Source organism: Pseudopipra pipra, chromosome 27 (genome assembly GCF_036250125.1).
Source record: "Pseudopipra pipra isolate bDixPip1 chromosome 27, bDixPip1.hap1, whole genome shotgun sequence".
NCBI classification, from domain to species: domain Eukaryota; kingdom Metazoa; phylum Chordata; class Aves; order Passeriformes; family Pipridae; genus Pseudopipra; species Pseudopipra pipra.
Window position 1 is genome coordinate 524,650 of NC_087575.1, and position 24,088 is coordinate 548,737.

Here is a 24,088-nt window from a genome sequence, read left to right on the forward strand (position 1 = left end):
CGTTGCAGAGCTCCCCCCTGTCCGGCACAGCGCGGATCGGTGAGCAGGGCTGTGTTTGCACCCCGGGACAGGCCATTCCCGGTGTCCTGGTCACGCCTGTCCCCGTTCGCCACCGGAGCATCGACCGCGGGTAACCCCGAGGGGGCGGGGCCTCACTGTAATCGACAACTGCTTCATCCAATAGAGCGGCGATACGCGCCTCTCCAGCGGGGTGTGGCCTCGTTGTGACTGACAGCCCCCTTGAACCAATAGCGCAGCTGTGCGCCTGGTATGGGCGGGATCTCACCATAACTGACGCGGCTTCGCCCAATGGCACTTTCCGAGCAAGGCCGTGGGCGGGGCGGGGCAGGTTTAAAGGGGCCCCGCCCGGCGCGCGCCGCCTCATGAACTGCTGCCGCGCGCGCGCTCCCGCCGGGCCCTGAGGTAACGCGCGGTCCTAAAGCCCGACCGCCGTCCTAAAGCCCGCTCCGGGGGTGCAGGGAGGGGGCTGCGGGCGAGGTGTGTCTGTGTATCTGTGTATGATGGCTCCCCACGGCTCTCTGGGTGTCCTCAGCGGGGCTCGGTGCGGGTGGGATGCGTGGCCCGAGCCCACCCTTGGCGGGGGTTTGGCTGTGGGATTCACCTTTCTTGTGTCGGCTGCTCCTAATGTCCCTTCGCGGGTGGGTGTCTGGGGAGTGGGGATGAAGTTTTTTGGGGGATTTTTGGTTAAATAAGCCCAGGGCGGGTTGGGGGTAACCCCCCACTCGGGTTGGGGGTAACCTTGTGGGCTGAGGCAATGGGTGGTCCGAGGAGAAGGTCTGTCCCTTCCACATGTCACCTGTGCCCATCGAGGGAATATGAGGTGACCTGGGCACTTGGGGATGCTCTGTGGGGTGATCTGAGCACTTGGAGGTGCTCCATGCACTGACTTGGGCACTTGGAGATGGTCCATGAGGTGACCTGAGCACTCAGTGATGCTCTGTGAGGTGATCTGGGTGCTTGAGGATGCTTCTTAAGGTGACCTGGGTGCTTGGGGATGCTCCATGCCGTGACCTGAGTGCTTGGGATGCTCTTGCGCTGGCTCCCAGCCCTCCTGAGCTTCCAGCAGATATAATGCCATGTGTGGCAGTGGCAGAAACACAGCTGATGCATCCCTGGAAACACTTCCCTGTGCTTTCCTACATCCCTGTGTAGATGTACATCCTCCTCTAGAGGGGAATTCCCACCCGCTGTGCAGATGGTGCAGTAAAGCAAACAGCTCTGTAGGAAAGAGGAACTCGGAGCAGCCTCCTGGTGAGTCACATTGCTGTGGAATCCACCTGAAACATCCCGGGGTCCTGGAGGAGCAATCTGCACGGAACTGAGAGTTCTGTGCTTGTCTGGGTGGCTGAGGAACAGTTCTGGTGCCGTCAGTGCCCTGCCCTGGGTCTGTAGGCAGCTCCCTTCAGCCAAAGCTCAGCTCTGAAGGTGCTGTGGTGGAGTCAAGCGTCTGTGTGCAGTCCTGACAGTCACTCATCATCCTCAGAGAGCTTGGAGTTACTTTTCCTCGTGCTCCCTCCTCTCCAGCATCAGGTAATTCCCCAGCACAACCAGTGGTACTGCTGAAGACAAAACCTTTAGTGCTCAGGAAGTTTTTGTGGCTGCCCTTGCTAAGAATGGAGTTTATCTAAAAGAAGAAGAGTGGGTTGCTCAGCTTCTGTTTCCTCACTTAATAAATCTTGAAAGGAGACAAAGGAGCAAAAAGGGCCAGGTTGGAGATGTGGAAAGGCAGCAAGATAAGGTGGCAGTTGCCTAAAACTGCTCTGGGCAGTGAAGTCTTGAGCGGGGTGGATGTGGTGTCTGTACCAGTTAGAAGAAATCAGCCACAGGAAACCGAGTGGGCTGTGCTGGAAAATGTCAAAGGCTGATAACACCCTCAGTAATTTGAATTTGAACTGATGTTGTTGAAGCTCTCTGTGTGTTTTAGGTAAAGGTGTGTTCAGGGCATGTTATAAATAAAACCTCTTCTCCTGCCAGGAGCTTGCACGTTGTCAGACATTCAAGCTCTGCAGTGGTTTCAATAGAAACCATTCAACTTCCAGTTCTTCTGGGACACGGTGCTCCCTCAAAGCACAAAGTGTTTTGTATTTAAATGATTTAAGGAGTCACGCAGGTTTAATTAAAAGGGAGGTTTGTTGCCGCGGGTTTTTGTTTGGGTGTGTGTTCTCCACTTTCCTGAACATCTGTGGGACATCACGATGTGTTAACTGCTGTGGGAACAATGGGGGGCTGTTGTGTGTCCAGGAGAGAATCATTCTGATCCCATCCTGGTGATCTGCCCCAGGGGTTACACCTGGCTCTGGTGAACCATGGAATGGTTTGGGTTGGAAGGGACCTTAAAGCTCACCCAGTTCCAACCCTGAAACACGTGTGTTTTCCGGTGGCTTGTATTTATAACTGAGCATCAAGGAGGGGAGGACCGAGCTGCAGAGCTAGGTATATTGGTAAAATTTTGTTTCTAACCTAAATTTGTTGTCTAAAATGCATGACTGGTTTGGGATCGCTGTGTTCACAAGGAAACCTGCACAACCAGGTGGCACTTCAGCTGTCTGTCCAAAGTCAGGTTGGATGGGCCTTAGAGCAACCTGGTCTGGTGGAAGGTGCCCCTACCTATGACAGGGGATGGAATGAGATGAGTTTTAAGGTCCCTTCAACCCAAACCATTCTAGGATTCAATGATTCTGTGACAGCTGGAGTGAGAACACCGGTTTTCCCTTGAAACTCTGTTGCTGCATTAAAAGCACAGCTAGCCAGAAGAACACTGTAATTAGTGTGGAGGCCAAAGCTTCCTCCAGGGCCACAGGGGAGCCCTGAACCCCTTGTTGTGGGTGTTGGTGGGTGCAGAATTGCACAAGGGGGTCAGGCCCTGTGGGGTTTGTCCCTCCTGGGCTTGTGCTCGATTTCTCCTTGAGCAAGAGGGGCCGTGGTGGCACCGAGAAGTCTGGGATCCGTTGTGCTCTCCCACATGTGAGTTTGAGCTCCTCCGGGCTGGGAACTGCCCCAGGTTGGGCAGGTCTGTGCAGAGATAGCCCCCCTCTTCTCACAGCTCATAACTCCCCCCAAATAAACTGCTCTGCTGTTTCAGCCTAGAACGGGGGTGTTGGGCAACATCTGCCGGTTATCTCGGCGCTTCAGAGCTGGGGTTTTTTTTTGAGACATCCCTGTCTCAGCTGCCGGTGAATTAAACTATTCTGGCGTGGCTGGAGCAGAGCGTGGCGTGAGCAGCGACGTGTCTTGCTCAGATGAGTAAGCGGAAAGGGGGACGTGCTTTCCAGGGCTCTGAGCTGTGCCTAGCGTGGCTTTTCCCTCCCGTCAGAGACTGCAGCGTGGCTGGCTCTGATTTATTAAAAGGGCTCTTTCCTTTCGCTCCTGTCGCTCGTCATTGATGCAAACGCGCTCCTCGCATCACCCGATTTAAACGCGTTTGTCTAATGCGGGTACAAAATAGCAGCCGAAAATCTACTTCTTAAAGAGATCAGGGATAATGAGATTCGTCTCCAATCAGCTTGAAATCCCTTGAAACAATTAAAGCTCAGCCTGGCAACTCATAAGCGTCAAAGGCTTCCGATGAATGGAAACCTTAAATCGAATCAGCGTTTAAGAAAACACTTTTGTTTAGGTGATAAAATCCCCCGAGACGAAGTGCTAAAAGAACCGTAGGAGCCGCCAGAAAAATAGCTGCAAAACCGCTCGTTTTTATGAGAACTTTTTAAATCTAGGGTGTCCAGGGCTGTGTCCCCGGAGAGGGACCCGAAATCCCCGGTGTGCCGGGGTTGAGGCGGGCGTGGGGCCAGAGCCTCCTTAAGAGGCGGCGGTGTGGGGTGACGAGCCGCTTCCAATTGCGAGGCAGCAGCACATGACATAAGATGCTCCAGATCTGCCTCCTGGGCGCTAGTTTAAAAATAAAGCCTATTCCACGTCGGGCTCGGCGCCGGTGCGGAGCGGAGGCTGCGGGACGGCGATGCGCTGTGAGGATGGAGCTCTGCGGGGTGGGGGGGGCTGGGAGCCGAGCGGGAGCGTTTTGGGGTACAGGGAGTGTGAATTTAAATTGTCTGGCTCGTTGGGCTCTCTCAGAGCTGTGGGTGTCACGCTGGTTTTGGTGCAGGGTGGAGGTTTCAGCAGGTTTTTAAATTAACAGTGGTGGCGTCCGCTGTCAGAATTTACCGTGTTTCATGCAGGCTCGAGTTGTACCTCTTTGGGGCTGCCTCTCTCGTGTAGCTGCATCGACTGAAGCCGATTTACCGTAGAATTTGGTTGTATTTTAATTGTTAAAACCTGTTTTCGCAGGGACAATGCTGTGTGAGTCAGAGGCACGGATGACACTCGCTGAACCAGTCCCCATGGCTTATTGTAATTCAGCTCCTGAAGGGAACTGTGAGGTGTCACTGAGTGATGTGCTGCTCAACTCTTCACCCAGGTGTGTCTAATTTAAGGTTTTATTTAATCTGTGTACATAGTTTGTATTCTAATCTTACTTAGATTAATTAAAATCATTTTGGAAGAGCTTCTGCAGGGGACAGCTCGTGTGTGGTGCCTACACTGATCTCCACCAAACTCCTCTAAGAAGCTGCTTAGATTTACAGACTGAAGAGCAGATTAGTATTTAAGGGTCTATATCTCCCCACAGCATAATGGGATCTAGCTGAATAAAACCTCTTTACCTAAATTTTTTCAGGCTACACTGAATTATGTCATAAGGGGGAGAAAAAAGATGACTTGATTGACTGTGAGAGAAATAGCTGGGGCTTTTTTGCTCATATTACTGGGTCATTTGCATGCTTTGATCATAAAAGCTGGTGGAGAAATGGTGCAGAACTATTGCTACTGAGGATTAATTTGTGCTGAAAAATGTTCTCGATAATGAGGAGGGAACATCTCATAATCCCTTTGGGGGAAATAAAAAAATATTATTTACTCAGCTCTGGTTGTTGGCTTGGAGACTAGTTCAGGGAAGCAATTCTGCTTTTGGACAGTACATGGGATCAGCCATGTCAGGTCTTCTCTGTGCCTTAAATCTTGTATTCCCGAAGCGGTAACAGTTGACTATTTCCTAGAAAATCAGAGCAAGTATAAGCCAGAGGGAAGGAATTTCCCCCTTACACTGAAATTCTCATAGTGGCTGTGCTGACCTGCCTTGTCTCTGATCTGGTAGAAAGGGAATAAAATGTGGGGTTCAGTGGAAGCTCTGCCTGGATTAGCCTGAGGAATTTGTGTGGGAGCAGAGGAGCTCCCACCTGTCTGCTCCTTTTTGCCCCAGAGCTGTCCTACAGAGTTTTGGGGTTATTGTGATGTCAGGGCCCTGCAGCCCTTCCAGAACACCCTGGAGCTGGGGCTACAACCAAATGTTGTCATGGGGAAGAGCAAACACCGAGCACTGGCCTGGTGAAACACCTTCGTGATGGCCTGAAGAAAAGGGCCTTGATAGGGCAAGGCAAGATGGAAATTTTGGGTCTCTGGAGTATAATCTTGGGTCAGCTAGAACTTGGATTTAGGGCTATGCTGATGATCCAGGCAGGGTATTGCCCAGGGCAGGGGAACAAGCATCAGCTGCCTGGTTGGAGGGTGGGCTGTCCTTCTAGGGACCAAATCCCAAATCTCACAGGGTCTGGCTTCCAGCTTATGGTCTCAAGTGGCACATGCAACTTGATTATGCCATATCCTTATCATTAGGGCTGTGAGAAAGTCCTTCTTGGAAAGGGCTGGAGGAAGAAAACTGGTTTGCAACCAGGGGCAAGTGGTGCTTCACCAGGTCTTGCAGGGCTGGAAGGAAAAGGGATGACTGGGAGGAGCGTGGCTGGGGTACATGGGATGTGCCTGTTCCCATTCCTTCACAGACATCTGGTGGGAGCCCAATGGCTTTATTAGGAATACACAAGAACAAGATTTCCTGTGAAATCGGTTTCCTGCTCTTCTGCAGGAAACCTCCATGGGTTTTCCCACAGGGTGACTTGAGGCATGCCCTGGGGCCTCCTTGTTGTTGAACTCATTTTGCAGAGAGATGAGCACCAGATCCATGTGGCCCTTCCTACCCACCCCCCCTCCTCCTCCTCCCAGCTGCAGATTCTTTGTTTCAGGCACCTGGAACAGACCTCTGGAGTTAAATGATGGCTGTTTTGGGGCTGATAAGTTTATGGGTTGCAATGAAAGCTGCAATTAGGGCAATATCTATGTGTTCAAAACCAGCCTAGGCAAACCTTGCGCACTCTGAGGGACCTGAGCCATGCAGGGTAGTGGATTAATAAAGTCACCTGCAGGACATCAGGAGCCACTTCAACATCCAAGGATTTAGTGAAATGAAGTGATGGAGCAAACCTGCCCTCAGTGTGCTCATTCAGGGATAACTGCTTTTGCCTTGCAGAACTCCTGAGCCCCACAACATCGAGCCGGGGGAAGATTCCAACATGGAGAGACACCAGCTGGACTCAGTTGATCCCAAAGGTGAGTGGGGAGAAGTTTGGTCACTGTGATGTGCATAAAATTATTGTTGGAATGAGAGAGGAATTTATCCAACCATAAGGATGGAAGAAGGAGCTCAGGGTGCAGGATAGGCTGTCCAGAAGTGTCTTGAACTTAGACTTTGAAGCACAGCTGTGCTTTGAGGAGTAAATAAGTAGTGTCAGATACCAATGTCCTGCTTTCAGTCCTCCTTAAAAGAAATGTTTAACAAAAGGAAATTTAGAGGAAATGTTTAACAAAATTTTGAAGTGCTTTAGAGGCTCCCAGTCCAAAATACTGGGGGTCCTGTGGCAAACTTGCCAAGAGGAAAAGGTCAAAAAAGGGGTGTGAGAGGGGTATAACAACATTTACTATTGTGTACTTGATACTTGGATTTATAGTTCTGTCATGGCAGCAAGAAATGTCAAAACCTAAGATGCTGAACCCTTTCTTTCCAAGCAGCCTCCTCCTCTCCTGCCTCTAGAGTGTGGACAACACATCGGGATGGGGAGGTAAAGCTGAGGATGGAAGACCAGGGAATAGGCAGTGAACCACCAAAGACTGTTCACCAGCTCTTCCAGGAAACTGTCAATAAATATGGGGACTATTATGCCCTTGCATCCAAAAAAGGTGGCCAGTGGGTCAAACTAACATACAAAATGTACTATGATGAGTGCTGTAAAGCAGCAAAAAGCTTTCTGAAGGTGAGTTTTTGTTGAGCTCTTGTTCATATTCATTGAATCACAGAGTGGTTTGGGTTGGAAGAGACCTTAGAGCTCATCTCATAAAACCTCCTGCCATGGACAGGGACACCTTCCACTAGCCCAGGTTGCTCCAAGTCCCATCCAACCTGGCCTTGGACACTTGAAGGGATGAGGCAGGCACAGCTTTTCTGGGCAACCTGTGCCAGGGCCCCACCACCCTCACAGGGAAGAATTCCTTCCCAATATCTAATGTAAATCTCTCCTCTTTTTGTTTAAAACTGCTCCCTCTTGTCCTACCACTGTGTAAAGAGTCAGCTTAATGTTCACTCATTTAAGTGCTGGAATGGCTGCAGTTAATTGTATTTTAAACCTGCAAATTCTCTGAGTGTAGATGAGTCTTTCAGTGACAGCGAAGTACCTGAACATGCCATGGGCACCTTGGTACTTCCCACAGGGGTTTTGTCTGAATTTATTGCAAGTTGCTTCCACATTCAACTTCAAAAAAGGCATTTAAGGAAACATATAAAGTGAGGTGTTTGAGGTTTTGAGGCAAACCTGGACATTGCACCTCCAGAGTCTTGGAAATGTTAATCTTTCAAATTCAAAATTTGAAGGGATGCTGGTGAATTAGCCTTAAATGTCCCATCTGGCCCTGCCTTTTGCCTGTGCTGTTGGGATTGAGACAGAGAGGGAAACCGACACACTATGTTACTGTTGTGATGAAGTCTGGCTTCTTCAGGTTATGGTCACCCTGGTCTCATTCCTGTGGTGGGATCTTCCAGTCTGGGACAAAACCGGAGGGAGATTTAAAGACTGGGACTTCTCCAGCTGAAATTTCATCCCAAAGTGTCTCTGACTGTCACTGGAGCTTGTTGCTCTTGTCACTGTTGATATCTGATATATCCAACCATATTAAATGTCTCAGGAGGTGTTATCTAACTTCACCTCTTCTCCTTCCAGAGGGAACTGAGAACTCCCTGGATTGCAGGTTTGTATTGGTGTCAGTGAGCCAGGCATTCCAAGCACAGAGCTCCGCAAATCCCTTTTTCCTTCCCACTGATAGCAGGACAGTGCCTGATGTGGAACTTAACTGGTTCCATCCTGGCTCTTGGGAAGTTTTTCAGTGGGAATCACCCTGTCCAACAACACAAAGTCTCTCCTCTTCCCTGTCTTTGCAGCAGAGATCTGTAAATTAACTCTGAGCTTTCTTTGAAGGAAAACCAAGAGTGCTGTAATTCCATCTCTTGTTTACAGCTGGGGCTGCAGCGTTTCCATGGAGTGGGCATCCTGGGATTTAATTCTGCTGAGTGGTTCATTGCTGACATTGGAGCAATCCTTGCAGGGTAAGAACAAGTCCTGTCTCTTGCCATGAATTTTGGCACTCAGTAATTGCAGTATCCCCATGAGAAGCAGGTTTTGATTAAAACCCCCCAACTAAACCAACCACAAAAAAACCCCCAAACCCAATTGTTTGTATTTTAATATAATGAAGGAAACTACAACCTCAACTTAATTCAGAATGAATTAATGAGACAAAAATTATTATTTTTGTTTTTAGCCAAATGCTTCTCTCAAAATATGATGACCAGTAGGTTAATCCAAAAGATTTCTTATATATACTGTGATTAAAAATATGATGGGAAATGCCAGAGAATCCCAGGGCTGGATTTTGATATCTTCCTTCTATCTGAGACATTTTGGACCCTTACACCACTCTGACATTTTCCATGCCCCACATCAGAGCCTTTGCTCTTGGAATTAAACCCTCCACTTTTTCTTGTCATATTATGGGATATTCTTCTCAAAGTTTTTCCTCTGAAAAGGTCTGAATTTTGCCAACAATTCTTCTTGTCCTCTAATTCTGTGTTTTGCTTTTCTGTTTCGTTTTTTCCCCCTCTTCCCTTGCAGGGGATTTGCTGTTGGGATCTACACAACAAACTCTCCTGAGGCCTGTCACTATGTGGCAGAGAACTGCAGTGCTGATGTTATAGTGGTGGAAAACCAGAAGCAGCTGCAGAAAATCTTAGAAGTAATTCTGTTTTTCAGATGTCCGGGGGTTACGGCATCCTGTTGACAGCTGTGGGAGGGTAAATGCTGTGGGAGGGTAATACCAGAGGGGAGTGCTGGCTCTGAAAGCAGAGGTGAACTGGCTGAGCCTTCTTGGTGCCTGGTGATGGGTTCTCTCTGGTACTGAGTCTCACAAGAGGTGAAGTGGTGGTTTCCCTTCTTAAAGCCTTGAGAAGCCAAAATGAACAATTGAGCAGCCTCCAGGATGGCAACATCCCAGCTCAAATTATGAGTTTCTAGTGAGGCTTCCCTGTTATTTCAGTAGCAGAGATGGGATTCTCTTGGCTTTATATAAAATGGCAAATAGCAGGAGCATGTCAAGTGGTGGGTTGTGTGGCCTGGAAGGGACAAGCAGGATTTGCTCCTTCTCATGAATCTCCCTTCTTAATACAGATTGAGGATAGACTACCTCAGCTGAAGGCCATTGTCCAGTACGGGGAAGAGATAAAGGAGAAGAGACCAAATCTGTACTCGGTAAGTCCTGGGCATCTTCATGGCTTCTAAGTCCTGGTTGTGTTCAGGTGATGTCTCCAAGTACCTGTCACCTTCCATGGGACCTTAAACATCCCTGCCCGTGGCAGGGGGTGGAATGAGGTGGTCTTTAAGGTCCCTTCCAACCCAAACTAGTGTGGGATTCTGTGGCTGTGATCCCACGAGCTCGTGTTGGCCGTGGCGAGGGATTGCCTGCCCCCACTGGGCAGGAGCTGTTGTGCAAACCTGGATAATCCCTGCTCTAAGGAGGGTGTTGGATTACCAACCTCTGCAAGGCAGCCCTGGGTCTCACAGTTACTCCAGTGAGTACCAGGATTGCTACAGAGCTGGAAAGCTGCTCAGGATGGGTCTGTCTCCTTTCTGCTTCTCTTGTGGCAGCCAGAAAACAGTGTGGGGCAGTGCATATCTTCCAGAGGCTTGGACACAGGGAATGGCTTCCTTCTCTTCATGTGTAGCAAAGAGTTTAATTTTTCACATGAAAGATCACAAAGTGATGGAGCTCTTCTCTTCTCTGCACAGTGGAGTGAGTTCATGGAGCTGGGCAGGGATGTCCCAGACACTCTGCTCCACTTGGCCATCGCGGCGCAGAAGCCCAACCAGTGCTGCACCCTCATCTACACCTCGGGGACCACGGGGCAGCCCAAGGGGGTCATGCTCAGCCACGACAATGTGAGTGTCTGCTCTGCCCTGCTGCCACCCCTGGAGCTGTGACAGATCAGCTGGATTCATTCCAGAATCATGGAATGTGCTGAGTTGGAGGGGACCACAAGGGTCATCAGTCCAACTCCTGGCCCTGCCCAGGACACCCCAACAATCCCACCCTGTCCCTCAGAGCGTTGTCCAAACCCTCCTGGAGCTCTGGCAGCCTTGGGGCTGTGCCCACTGCCATGGGGAGCCTGGGCAGTGTCCCAGCACCCTCTGGGGGAAGAACCTTTCCCTGAGATCCATCCCAACCCCCCTGGCACAGCTCCAGCCCTTCCCTGGGTCCTGTCCCTGGTCCCAGAGCAGAGCTCAGCACCTGCTCCTCCGCCTCCCCTCGGGAGGAACTGCAGCTCCCGAGGAGTCTCCCCTCAGTCTCTTCTCGAGCTGAACAAGCCAAGTGCCTGATGTTGAGGTCACAGGATGTTGTACCTGTGTGTTCTATGCTGTCCCTGCCTGGAAGGACCATCCCTGACCCCCCCATGGGTTCTGTTCCAGCTGACGTGGACAGCGGCAGTGGCCGGACGGTCCATCATGCTCACGGACCCCAAGGAGAGGCAGGAGCAGGTGATCAGTTACCTGCCCCTCAGCCACATCGCTGCCCAGATGTCTGATATCTGGTCAGCCATGACCTTTGGAGTGCAAGTTTACTTTGCTCAGCCAGATGCATTGAAGGTAAAAACTTAATAATAAACCTACACCCACCCACCTGCTCATAGCTCAAAACAAGGCTGTGTTATCCCGTGGTTCTGAAAGCTTTGCTGACTGGGTTTACTTGCCCAGTGACCAACTGCCCCTGTTGGTTTTAGAGCCACTCTGACCTTTGCCTTTTGACTCTCTCCCAAGCCTGGGAGAAACTGACCCAGCACTTCACAGCTGGGACCTGCTGAGTGTCTCACCTGACACCTTTCCCCGCCCCGACGGCTGGTTGAGTAACAGCTTTGTGTTTGCTCTGCCCACGTTGCACAAGTTAAATCTGTAACACCAATCTGGGGCCTGAGAAAGGGACTCTGCTCCCTGTGCTGCATCAGCATGGACCCTTGCTGCCTTCCCAGTTTCCATTGGAATGCCCTGGGGGGGTTCCTGTCTGCCGATGGCACTGCACAAAATGAGCAGTTCCTCAAAGCTCGTGGCAGAGTCCCAAGTTCTGGCTCATGACCGGTGCTGACCTGAAGTCTGCAGTGAAGCACTTCTAAAAACTGCATCAAATTCTGCTTGTCTCAGGGCAGCTTGGTGGAGACCCTGAGGGAAGTGAGGCCAACTGCTTTTCTGGGGGTTCCTCGTGTCTGGGAAAAAATGGAAGAAAAGATGAAATCCATAGGGATGAAATCGTCGGCACTGCGGAGGAAAGTGGCCTCGTGGGCCAAGGGAGTGGGGCTGCAGACCAACCTGAAGAGGATGAATGGGTAATTATGAGCTGCAATTAAGGGATGCTCATGAGTGTTAGGAGAACTTTGCTATCAGATCAGGGATTATCTTCCATTCAGGGATTATATCCAACATAACAGGTCAGATTTGTGGGCAGTAAAGCCAAACTTTAGGGTGAGCAGCAAAGGCTGGAGGGCAAATAATTCACTGTTTTACTAAATAAACTAAACTGGGATGAAGAGGAAAGGAGGAAGGGAAAGAAGTTCTACTTGGAGGCTGAGACCTTGTGCCCATTTTCCTCCTCCAGGTATTCTGAGGTGCCGGTGAACTTCCGCCTGGCCAAACACCTGGTGTACAGGAAGGTGAGGAAGGCCCTGGGGCTGGACCGGTGCACCAAGTGCTACACAGGAGCTGCTCCCATCACCAGAGAGACCCTGGAATTCTTCCTGAGCCTGAACATTCCCGTATTGGAGCTGTATGGGATGAGTGAGAGCTCTGGGCCTCACACCATCTCCCTCCCTCACGCCTTCAAGCTCACCAGGTGAGACCAGGGCTGAAGGGTGGGGTCAAGGTTTCTCCTGCATCTGGCATGTCCATCTCTCCTCATGAAGCTCATCCTGAGTTTTGCTGCCACTAAAGGGTCACTGGGGAGTAGGTTCCTTTGGCCAGATCTCACAGATGGAGATCTGCCAAGGGCAGCAGCAGCAGGGAGACTTAAATTGAACTTGGCTGGATTCTGGAGGAGCTGAGAAGGAAGGGAGGAGCTGGTGGGAAGAGAAAGAGTTGGTAACTCCAACCTACACTTTAATGGGAGTGAGGGTGTCTTTGAGTGGCTTGTTCAGTCTGCACAGTAAAAGTTTGCTGCCAAGGACATAAATCTTCTCATTCAGAGCTCAGGTGTGGAGAACAATGAGTGGAAAACCCTAGGTGTGTGAGCACTGATCTCTGCAATAACAACACTTGCTGTAGCTTCCCTTACATGAGCAGATGCCTTTTAAGCTCCTTCCTGAAGCCATTGTACTAAAAAGCTGCTGGGCTTTGTTCAAGCTCGAGAGGGTGCTGCTGTAATCTCTGCTTGAATTGAATTTAAAATCAATTATTGCCATGGGTCTGTGTTCTCTTGCAGCTGTGGGAAGGAACTCTCAGGCTGCCGGACCCTCATTCATAAGCCAGACAGGGATGGCATTGGGGAGATCTGCTTCTCAGGGAGGCACATCTTCATGGGCTACTTGAACATGGAGGACAAAACCAAAGAGGCCATCGATGAGGATGGGTGGCTGCACTCAGGTGACCTGGGCAAGCATGACAAAGATGGATTCCTCTACATCACAGGCAGAATTAAAGGTAACTCATCCCCTGATTTGGTTGTCTTGATGTTGTGCAGCACTATGGAATCACAGAGTTATTAAGCTGGGAAAGACATCATGGCATCCAACCATTCCCCCAGCACTGCCAAGGCCACCACTAACCCATGTCCCCACATCTACACATCTCTTAAATCCCTCCAGGGATGGTGACTCCACCACTGCCCTGGGCAGCTGTGCCAATGCTGAACACTCTTTCAGTGAAGACATCTTCTCAATATCCAACCTAAACATCCCCTGGTGCAGGGGAGGCTCTGCTGGTTGTGTGGTTGTGGCTTGCACAGATTATTTCAATCCTTCTCCTTCTGGAGTTTCCACATGAATGTGGCTGCAGTGTGTCCTGTTTGGAGAATGGGGGAGAAACCCTTGGATTTCAGCAGCAGCACTTAATGCTTTGTGGGCTTGTTGTGCCACCAGTTTCAGGAGCTTTGCTGGGTGACTTCCAAGGAAAACAACAGCTTAACCCTGTTGTGCAAGTGCCTTTTAGCAATGAGGTTCTTGGGACACTGCTTTGAGCAACCCAAAGCCAACAAGAAAGACCTCCAACCTCAGCAAATCTTCAGTTTCTGACAATTTGGGTGCCAGCTTAGGTGCCTGAGAGTCCAAGGTGTGTGTGCCAGGGTGCCGAGGGCTCATCCCGTGTTCCCAAACTGCAAACACCTCCCGAGCATTGAGGCAGCTCTCGCAGGGCTGTGTGTGTGTTCATGGCTCCAGCTCCTCTCTCCTGGCCTGGCTGGAGACATGGAGTCATCATGAAGGTTGGAAAAGCCTTCTAAGATTATCAAGTCCAACCATTCCCTCAGCACTGCCCAGGCCACCACTAACCCATGTCCCCAAGTGCCAAGTCCCCCAATCCACACATTTTTTTGAACACTTCCAGGGGTGGTGACTCTACTGCTTTCCCAGTCCTGGTGTGCTCCCTTCTCCACTCACTTTTTGATCAAGGAGTCATGAAGGAGCTGTTGAGTCGTTTCAGATTGTGGGAAGGGGAGAAGCTCCAGGCATTAACCAAGACTTGACTGTTTTCCAGAGCTCATCATCACTGCGGGAGGGGAGAACGTTCCTCCCGTTCCGATCGAGGATGCCGTCAAAAATGCTGTTCCCATCATCAGCAATGCCATGTTGGTTGGGGACAAAGCCAAATTCCTGTCAATGCTTCTGACACTAAAGGTAATGGAAAACAGGGAGGGAACCCACCTGTGTCACTGAATGTGATCAGTTCCAGGGAGGAAGAGGATTGTTGCACATTTTTGGTGTCTTGTGGAGACAGGAGGCTCCGTGGGGCACAGTTTGTTGTAGCTGAGCTGCAAAGAGCAGCTGTAACCACAGCAAAGTTGTCACTTGCTCAGACCACCCTGTTCAGGGCAACTTTCTGTGCCACAAAGGGCAGGAAGAAAGAGAAGGAAAAGACCTAAAAGTGAGGCTGAAAAAGGAACTCTTCTGCTTTTCTCACCCGCTTTAGTCTCTCCCAAGCAGTCTGGGCAATAAGCAGCTGTCAGGGATTGCTTTGTCAGACTCTGGCTTCAAACTCCACCAGGACATGTCCATGGTGGTCCCACACAGGCTTTGCAGGACAGTGGGAATTAGTGAGACTTAGGATCAACAGCCTCACCTGGGGTAGGAGACCCGAGCCAGGCCCTGGAGGTGGCCCTGCTGTGTTTGTCATGGTTCTGTGCTGTGTGTATTGACTGTGGGGTGCAGGGAAGTGAACTGTGGCGCAGAAAAGGTCTGGAAAAAAGTGATTAACTTTAGATAGCACAGGAGGGATTTGGCAGATGAGCTCTGTTTGGTCCTTGGCATCAAGGTGGCTGTTGAGCAGGCAGAGCTCTGAGGTTTATCTGTGTTTTGTCCCAAGTGTCCATTGGCTGCCAGGGTTTGGATGAAACTGCAGGGGCTGGTGGAGTGACAGCTGGGAGCAGGGTGGGAAGGGAGCCGTGGCACCATCCCAGGGCAGCGTTTTGGTGCTCAGCAATACAAAGGGACCTGTTGTGGCTCGTCCTGCAGTGCAAGGTGGATGCAGAGACAGGTGAACCGGGGGATGAGCTCACTCCAGAGGCTCTGGAATACTGTCAGAAGCTGGGCAGCAAGGCCACAAAGGTCTCTGAAATCATCAGCAGCAAAGACAAGGCCATCTACGCCGCCATCCAGAAAGGCATCACAGCGGTCAATGAGGGAGCCACCTCCAATGCCCAGAAAGTCCAGAAGTGGGTCCTTCTGGAGAAGGACTTTTCCCTCTTTGGTGGAGAGCTTGGTGAGTGATCTGGGGTCCCCCATGCACCCCTTCCAGCATAACCAGGACCCCCAAAACAGAGCTCCCCATGGCCTTTCCTCACCGAGGCTTTTCCATGTTGCAGTTTGGGGGGTGGGATGAGTTGGGATGAATTCCCACCTTTGCCCAGCAGCTCTGAGCTGAGCTGTGCTCACCCTTGTTCTGAGATGCCTCTTGCAGGATGATGGAATCACAGAATGTCCTGAGCTGGAAGGGACCCACAGGGATCATCAGTCCAACCCCTGGCCCTGCCCAGGACACCCCAACAATCCCACCCTGTCCCTCAGAGCGTTGTCCAAACGCTCCTGGAGCTCTGGCAGCCTTGGGGCCGTGCCCACTGCCCTGGGGAGCCTGGGCAGTGCCCCAGCACCCTCTGGGTGATGCTGTGCTGCTCCTGTTCACGGGGAAGGAGGGAGGGAGATTCCATTAATCCCAAAGACAACTTTAGAACTGGTCACTGTCCCTGTGTTTCATCTCTCCCTCCAGACTTGCTTCACCCCAGTGAAGATTTGTGCTCCCTATGGCTCCCTCTCCATTAAACCTTGTGCTGATTCTCCACAGGCCCAACCATGAAACTCAAGAGGCCAGTGGTGGCACAGAAATACAAAGCCCAGATTGCTCAGTTTTATGGAGATGTGGACACTCCCAATGGGGAGACCTCAGCCCAGCAGTAACCCAGAGGAGATCCCCCAGCTCCCCAGGAAGGATTCCCTGGATTCTGTTGGAATAAAGAGGCTCTGCCATCATGCAGCCCCTCGGCTCGCTTTGCTGTCCATGTTCTGGCCCTGCCCTGCAGTGTGGTGAGCGTGGTCATGCCCATGTTCTCCTGTGTCTGTGTTCTCTGCTGAGATATCCCAAATACCTCAGCTCTGTTATTTTTTATTCCCATTTTTATAAGGACAATACAATGTTTACCTTCAATCCATGTGACATGTTATGTTTTAACCAAAGTTTTCTTTTTTTTTTCTTCTTGAGCTGAATGTAAAGCAGGAGCTGTAAATCAGGAGCTAGCTGCACTTTCCCTGCTGAGGGAGAAAGGCAGATTCCATTTCCCAGCAGTGTCCTTGCTCCCTTCCCTCTGCACGTTTCCATGCATGCTGGTGGCATCCATGTAATTTTGAATCTCTTTCCCCACAAACCCTGTCTGAGGTGGCAAATGCTGGGTGACTGCACACAGCAGTGGAGTTGGAACCTCTCATGGACTGGGTTTGTCTGTGCAATATTTTGATTTTTTTTAATCTTTTTTTTGAGTTATAGTGAAGCCATAAATTGTACCATTGAAGTAGAATCTATGGCTGGTGTTCTGGAAGTGATTTACTCCAGGGACTATTTATAAGGCTTGTGTACAATGTGTGAAATCTGTCTGTATCTTACAATCTAGAAATGTCGTGGTGTCTGAAATGGGAAACTCCAGAGTGGGGGGTGGGTGGACTGAGGGTTTGTACCTGTGCTTGGAGAGAGGACACAGTGCTGGGAACCCAGTGGTTCTTTTGAAGGTCCGTGATCAGCCATCCCAGCAGCTGTGAAGGTCCTTCCTGTGGGATTCATTGGCTGTAGGACACAGGATCAGAGACCTGCAAAGCTGGAGGGAAGTACCTGTAACCAGCAGCTCCTCGTGGGTCTCCTCTAAGTGGTTCTGCAGGGCTTATTCCAGGCTGCCCCATGCCCAGGAGGGCCTGGGAATCCCAACAGCAAATGAAGGATTGCCTGTAAAATGGGTTATTTCAAACCAGAAATTCTCACCTGGACTCAAGCAGGACAGCCCAGCCCTGATTCCAAGTAACTCTTCCCATGGAAAAGGAGGAGCAGTGGGAGGTGGTGGGTGCAGGTCAGAGCAGCTCTGTGCTGGTTCACACTCTGGCTGGGCTGGGCATGGACTGGACCTGGGCACCTCAGGGGTGGGTTAAACCCCAAAGTGTCTCTGATCTGGGCTCAGGGAAATTCCTCCTGCCCCTGTGGAAGGGGTGGGAAATGCACTACTGTACCTGCTGCTTATGCCCTGTAACGTGTGTTCGGAGCTGTTGGATTTGCCGCGTCTCCAGTGTTTGGAAGAGGAATGTGTAATAAACAAACTCTGCAGTTTGTGTCTCCTGATTCCTCAGTCATTCCTGGAAAACATGGATCTGAGGGCCTGGGGCACAGGGCCGGGAGCAGCCAAGGGCTGGGAGAGCTGGGAGAGGTGCAGCCAGGGCTGCTGCCTTGGGAATCCTTGAGGCTGGAGCTGCTCCTGGGGCAGCCCAGGGCTGTGTGACATTCCCACAGTGGGAAGGGGATGGAAGGTCTCACCCTTACCCTGTGCTGAGGAACCTGTGCCAGAGCTCTGGGCCCTGGTTTGGGCTTGGGACAAGGTCTGGCATGTTCTGGGAGCAGTGGAGACTCCCCCAAATCCCATGGGAGCAGATGGGGAGCACTTGCACCTCTCCTGCTCTGGCCTGTTTCCCCTCACATGAACCACCGTAAAGTCCAGTGTATTAAGGGACATCAGAGCCTTCCCCCACCGTCCTGTCCTTAAAACGATTCCCTTTTCCTTAGCTTTTCACCTCCCCCTGCAGCCAAGGGCATCACCAGCTTTGGTGCTCCTAATGGGAAACATTTTCCATGAGGAGGTGCCACAGTGTCATCCCTGGAGAAGCAACACAACAACCAAAAGCACTTGAAGTTTTACTTTTCCATCTTACTTTATTTCACTTTTTCTAGAAAATTCCTCCATAGTTCCACAAATTTAACAAAAAGTTTAAAATTCAGGACCAACAATCCTGTAACGTATTACAAACATGAGTTTTGTTTTTTTTTTTCATTTTATTTGTTTTTTAAATCTTGCAGTTAGTCTTGGGCCAGCTGCATTTCTTACAGCTGAGTGAAGAACTCATCTCCCAACACAACTTTTAAAATCCTCAAGTGACGAGGTATTTAATACCTCGGCTCTAGGCAGAAATACAATTAAAAATTCTCTAGAAGTTGAAGTACTTACATTTTTTCTTTAGGAGTGCAAACTCATCTTGTCAGTTTTTGATGGCTATTTCATGCCCCAGGGAAGCCACACCGAGTGATTTGGGTCCTTTTGAGCACTAATACCTGTCCAGGTGCACCAGGGGTGGCCACAGCATCACCCCTGGGCGAGCAGAAAGGAGCCTCATCCAAGCACAAGGGGCTCCAGTGCATCCCCAATGGAAAATCCGTGGAACCAGAGCGACTCAGGCACCTCCAGAAGGGACGTTCCAACCTCTGTCACCATCAAACACATTCCAAGATCTGACAAAAAAACCTCCTTCTGGATTGTTGCATCAATTGCTTGGCTGGTTCTGATGCTCCCACTGCACCCAGCGATCCCACGGGTGGCAGAGTCATTGCACTTCCATGGATTCAGCCTGACCGCAGCCGGCCTTGCTACCTACGGCTCCCAGACTCCGGCTGGACTTTGGCTCCAGCCTTCCTTCCTTTCCTCTTTTTTTAATTTTTCCTCTTTTAATACATGTCAGTAATGAAAGCCTCAAGGCTTAATACACAGCAGACCAGGACCCAGGACAACGCTCCCGGCCCCTCTTCTGCCCTTGGATCTGACGGCCAAGGACGATGAGGAGCCGAGTCCTGATCTCACCTCCAACACGATTCAACTCACAGCAACTCTGGAAGCCTTCAGGGCTGAGCAGCACCTGTTTGTGCCACCAGCAACATGATGAAGGACATGGAAAAGTAACAGAGTCCTGCCTGTTTTCCTTGGAAAAACCATTATGGCTACAAGTCAATTTGGGATTTTCTTTTTTTTTTTTTTTTTTTTCCTTTTTTTAACAACGCAAGCTACGACACATCCTCGAGGACCTGAAGCAATGCCTGCAGCAGCACTGCCCCCTCCTTCCTAGAGTACAATAATCCATCCATGCTCTCAAGAGTGACACAAGAACAAACACTTTATCCACAAAAACCTGTACACGGCTTGTTCAGCACAGCGTTCAGCCAGCCTAGAGGGAATCTACACAGGGAACTCCAAGGGGACACAAGATGAGGCCCAAATCTGACCATCCTTTGCTTGTAGAGTCATTCCTCCTGTGCTCCCCAATGCTACTACATACCCCAAAAAACAACAACTCTGTAGAACAACTAAGTACTTGCAAGAAACCTTTTTAGTAACAAATCAGCATGTGCACACAATGGAGAACTATCGCTGGGGGACAATCCTACCTCAGGTTCTCAGGGGGAATTATAAACAGTCTAAAAAAATCCACGTGTAAAATACTTCTTATGAAAACCAAACCAAAGCCCTCTCAATACTCAGCAGATTTCACCAAGGAAGTCACTTCCAGGACAGGACGATGCCATGGCCGTGAGCCCTGGGCGCTTCCAGCCACATTCAGGAACACGCTCCCACATGTGTTCTTGGACTGGCTGGGAGCTGGGTGACCATGTGGATGTTGACTGAGAAGGGGCAGGAGGGAGGGGGCACCTCTGGTCCCCCATGGGGCACCTCTGGAGGCTGTGGGTAGTCCCAGAAGTGCTGCAACACAGAGCTGTGGGAGCGACAAACCCCGCTGGAGAGAGTCAGCAAAGAGATCTGAAGCCACCACGGCTGCTCCTCTGCTTTGGGGACAGGACTGTGCCACCAACCCCCCCTCCCATGGCAGTGCCAGGGAGCTCAGTTGTGGGGCACAAAGCTGCCTCCTCTGTGCCACAGATCCAACAGAGACATGAGGGGTTCACAACTACCCACCACAGGGTCTGTGGCCACCGTCCTCCACCACGGCACATCCCAGCTCCTGCTCTTCCCACTGTCCTCCACCTCCTCAGGGTTCCTATCCAGGCTTGGCATCGTCCATCAAGAAAGAAAACAGCTGAGATCACTGGTGTGACAGGGTTTGGACCTGGCATGAGCTTGAATTTTTACATATATATATGTGTGTGTGTGTGTGTGTATACACACACAATGACACATGAAAGGTGGTACAATGACAAAATTAATGGGAATCAGGTCAACATGACCCAACTCAAACAAGCTTATCATCATATTGCCACTTCAGTTGATTAGTTGCAACATTTCCATGATAAAGAAAGGGGGTAACCCAAAACAAGGGACAGCAAACCTGGAGCGGTGCAACCCCGCCAGGATCACCACTGCTCCCTCGCTGCCTGTGCCCCATTTGGCAAAAGCTTTACACCCCCCCTTGGAAAAATGAGCAATTCCTTGGAAAATACTGAATTTTAGGGACCAGGAGCGTAACACAGCTTTGATGAAGGCAGCGGGATTCCTGCACATCCACCTGGACAACACTTGGAGGTCAATACTAGTTTGACTAGAAATATAGGAGAGGTTCTGGATTAGTGTTTATGTTTCCTGCCTTTTCCTGCACAGGTAGAGGGGCGGCAGAGGGAGGAGGAAACAAACCTGACTGCACTTGTGTTTTTACATCAGCATCTCCCAGGTGTGTCCAAAGACCAAGTTCTCCCTTGTTTTGGTTTTCCCAAAGTACAGCCACTACTATAGGGGCCACTGTAGGAGATTCCTCTTTGAGAACACAGGACAAAACCAAATCACGTGTTTTGGCAAAGTTATCCAACACTGACAAATGGAAAAGACGAGGGGTGAGCCCCTTCTGGAGCGTGGGATATGTGGAGGTTGCTGTCCAGCTTCCTTACACTACAAATTATCCACAAGAGGCAACTAACAAATGAGTCAAATCTTATTAAGCGCCTTCTCCTGCCAGAGCCATTAAAAAAAACAACAGAAAAACACACCCTTAAGATCATAAGACCCAACTAGGCCCTTCTTATACGTACAGTACATACATATATATAATATATATATATAAAATATACAGCTTACAGTTTTGGAGTCCTATTACAGTTAAAGCAGACTGAAAGGAGTGGGACTTTGTTTAGGAGCTCAGATCAACAAACAAGACATCTCCAAACCCCAGTGGGAGACAGCAGATTCCAGACGCCTCTTCAGCGAGCACAGGGAGCTGGGGGTCCTGTTCCCACTGGGAGCTGAGTTACAGCAGTGCTCTGGACTGAACCGCGGCAGGACCACTGGCAATTCCCAACTGGAATCCGTCCCCTCTCCTCTGCAGCAGACCAGCAGGATCCTGGGAAGCCTCCTCTGTCACCAGTCTCTTTGTAAAAGCCAATCTGGCTTGGCAGAGCTGCAGGGATCAGGACACACAGGGGCTGCTCCCGAGGTTTGGTGATGGAAAAAACATCGTCCACACTTCCTCGGATCTCAGAGACGCCTGAAAATGTGCTCTTGAAACACGAGTTGCTTGAAGTAAAAACCAAATAGGTTTGTGCAGCGAAGTGCAGCTCGTCTGCTCTGCCTGGGGCCTGGCCCAGCCTCCACACGAAGCCAGGGAGGGCAGACTCAGCAAGACGGGCGCTGGTTTGAAGCCTACGAGAAAGTGCAGCTGGCTGAGCATTCCTAGAGCATGGCTGTTCTCTAAGGCAGTGCTTCGGGGGAGGCAGGAGGATAAGAAGGCCTAGTTCCATGGGTTTTCCTGGTACCAATGAAGGGGGTTTCTGGTTTCAGAGCAGCCTGCTTCCCTCAGGCCAAGCGTCATGTGGCCACCGCCTCCAGGTAGCTCTGCAGCTTGCGGACGGTCGTCTCATCCAGGGAGAAGAGGTCAAAGTCAAAGGTTGTGTTGGTGACGTTGAAATGCCCGGTTTCCTCAATGAGATTCACGATCTGGGCAGGAAAGGGGACAGGAAGGATGTACAGAGACCTCACCAGGGGTAGGCACAGCAGAGACAGCAGGTATACAGAACCCACCCAGTCCTCTCCCATCCCTTTGGGACAGCCTCAGCAATGAGAATGTCTTGCAACAGGAAGGGAATTCTCTCCCAAAAAAGCAAAATAGCTCCTCCTGCATGCTTGACTAGCTCAGTCTGGACAGTGATGTGGGCATGTTTCTTTCCTTTTAACCACAGAATCATGGAATATCCTGAGCTGGAAGGGACCCACAAGGATCATCCAGTCCAACCCCTGGCCCTGTCCAGACACCCCAACAATCCCACCCTGTCCCTCAGAGCGTTGTCCAAACCCTCCTGGAGCTCTGGCAGCCTTGGGGCCGTGCCCACTGCCCTGGGGAGCCTGGGCAGTGCCCCAGCACCCTCTGGGGGAAGAACCTTTCCCTGAGATCCATCCTAAATCTCCCCTGGCACAGCTCAAGCTGTTCCCTGGGTCCTGTCCCTGGTCCCAGAGCAGAGCTTAGTGCCTGCCCCTCTGCCTCCCCTCAGGAGGAAGCTGTCAGTCAGACCAAGCTGTCAGTCAGACCAGGAGTTCCCAGCTCTGGGACCACTGCCAGGATGGAGAATGAAGATGCCCACATCACACTCCTGTATCTTTTTCAACAAAAGCATCACATCCACAGCTGATTTTTATTTTTTTTTCCTCCATATCTCTGCTTTCAAAGCAAAGCAGACCTTCTCAGGAAGGGTCAAGCATCCCAGGGGTCTGACTGAGACTCTTGGACACACAGATTCCCAGGGAACAGCAGGTGTCAGGGATCTGTACCTGCTGTAGCACGTTGCGCTCCCGGAGTGCCATGAGTCGCCTGTGGAGCTCCACCAGCTCATCTGTGTAGGCCTGTGCAGGAACAGAAACAGTGACACACGTGGGGTGTTTGAAGGCTGCCCAAGGGACTTCCCTAGTGAGGATCAGAGGAACTTGAGGCCCTTTCAGGAATGTTCCTATTCCAAATTTTTCCCTACAGTGGGAAATGCAGGATTGTTTATATGCTCAACATGTTATTGTTTTAATATAAGACTGGTTTGGTTTGTCTTTTTTTTTTTTAATTTTAATTTTATTTAGGCAGCCAACAATAGGTCTGTATCAGCAAAGCTGAACTCATTTAACTCACAAAATCATGGAACTATAGAATGGTTTGGGTTGGGAGGGACCTTAAAGCTCTTCCCATTCCCACCTCCTGCCATGGTCAAGGACAGCTTCCCCTATCCCAGGTTGCTTCAACCTAGCCTTGGGCAATTCCAGGGATGGGGCAGCCACAGCTTCTCTGGGCAACCTGTGCCAGGGCCTCATCACCCTCCCAGGGAAGAATTTCTTCCTCATATCCAATCTAAACCTGCCTCCCTGCAGCTTAAGGCCATTCCCCCTTGTCCTGTTACTACATGTGGAAAGTCCCTATCCAATAAGGTCCCTCTCCACATGACACACCTTGTCATACGTTCCCTTCTTCAGGATCTTCTCTGGCTTGTTACAAGACTCTGGGCTTTTCCTTCCAGATGCCTGAGGGTAAAAAAATCCCCAACATTAGGGACCAAAATCAGCTCAGACACCAGGGTGGTGTCATGGCTTGGGCACAGAGCACCGAATAGGGAGAAATGACCTGTCTGAGGAGCACAGTGAAACAGGGAAACTTTGGTTCAAGAGAGAACTAACAGTGCAGGAAGCAGGCAGGCAGAAAGCAGGGCTGTGTGGGGAGGGGGATGTCATAGGATGTCATACCTTGTTGTTTGCTGGCGGCAGCTTCTGCCCGGGGGGCGGCTCTCGGCTGGGCGGGCAGGAGTCGGCGCTGTTGTCACTGTCACTGTCACTGAGGCTCAGTCTGGAAAACCACCAGCAGAGAATGAGCATCCCCAGGGAACAGGAACCTCACCCACCTGCCACCTGAACCCCACAGAGCTTCTTTAGCATTCTCTTATTATCATTCTTTATTATTCTCTACTTT

The 24,088-nt window shown here is 50.6% G+C and overlaps 2 protein-coding genes and 1 long non-coding RNA gene across 7 annotated transcripts in view; 1 reads left to right on the forward strand and 2 right to left on the reverse strand.

Annotated features, from left to right (window-relative positions):
• Positions 1-404: 404 nt before the first annotated feature.
• On the forward strand, positions 405-17,510 carry ACSBG2 (acyl-CoA synthetase bubblegum family member 2). Of its 5 annotated transcripts, none has more exons than XM_064637151.1 (15): positions 405-423; positions 4,306-4,435; positions 6,377-6,456; positions 6,913-7,157; positions 8,412-8,500; positions 9,066-9,186; positions 9,618-9,698; positions 10,236-10,385; positions 10,914-11,090; positions 11,640-11,821; positions 12,091-12,324; positions 12,910-13,127; positions 14,178-14,317; positions 15,152-15,398; positions 15,978-17,510. In XM_064637151.1, exons 2-15 carry the CDS (start codon positions 4,311-4,313, stop codon positions 16,088-16,090), a joined length of 2,202 nt encoding a protein of 733 aa, XP_064493221.1. In that variant the 5' UTR covers positions 405-423; positions 4,306-4,310; the 3' UTR covers positions 16,091-17,510. The 5 variants fall into 5 exon arrangements, with proteins under 5 accessions (XP_064493221.1, XP_064493222.1, XP_064493220.1 ...); XM_064637152.1 differs by lacking the exon at positions 405-423 and adding an exon at positions 1,197-1,272; XM_064637150.1 differs by lacking the exon at positions 405-423 and adding an exon at positions 1,323-1,551.
• LOC135403278 (uncharacterized) lies at positions 2,022-5,290 on the reverse strand. The gene is made up of 4 exons (XR_010425344.1): positions 5,152-5,290; positions 4,934-5,068; positions 4,183-4,293; positions 2,022-2,228 (listed from the first exon to the last, which is right to left on the reverse strand). It is a non-coding gene; the product is annotated as an uncharacterized LOC135403278 (long non-coding RNA).
• Positions 17,511-18,195: 685 nt separating the features above from the next.
• MLLT1 (MLLT1 super elongation complex subunit) overlaps positions 18,196-24,088 on the reverse strand; it is a 32,436-nt gene continuing 26,543 nt past the window's right edge. The window contains exons 9-12 of the mRNA XM_064637153.1: positions 23,866-23,965; positions 23,575-23,646; positions 22,915-22,986; positions 18,196-22,086 (exon numbers count right to left, since the gene is read on the reverse strand). Coding sequence (XP_064493223.1) covers positions 21,958-22,086; positions 22,915-22,986; positions 23,575-23,646; positions 23,866-23,965 — 373 coding nt within the window. The 3' untranslated portion in view covers positions 18,196-21,957. The remainder of the gene's footprint in view (positions 22,087-22,914; positions 22,987-23,574; positions 23,647-23,865; positions 23,966-24,088) is intronic.

Coding starts and splice junctions, on each gene's coding strand:
- ACSBG2 (XM_064637147.1), top strand. Junction 8,501..9,065: donor ATTGGAGCAATCCTTGCAGG/GTAAGAACAAGT, acceptor CTTCCCTTGCAG/GGGATTTGCTGTTGGGATCT. Junction 11,091..11,639: donor CTCAGCCAGATGCATTGAAG/GTAAAAACTTAA, acceptor TGCTTGTCTCAG/GGCAGCTTGGTGGAGACCCT.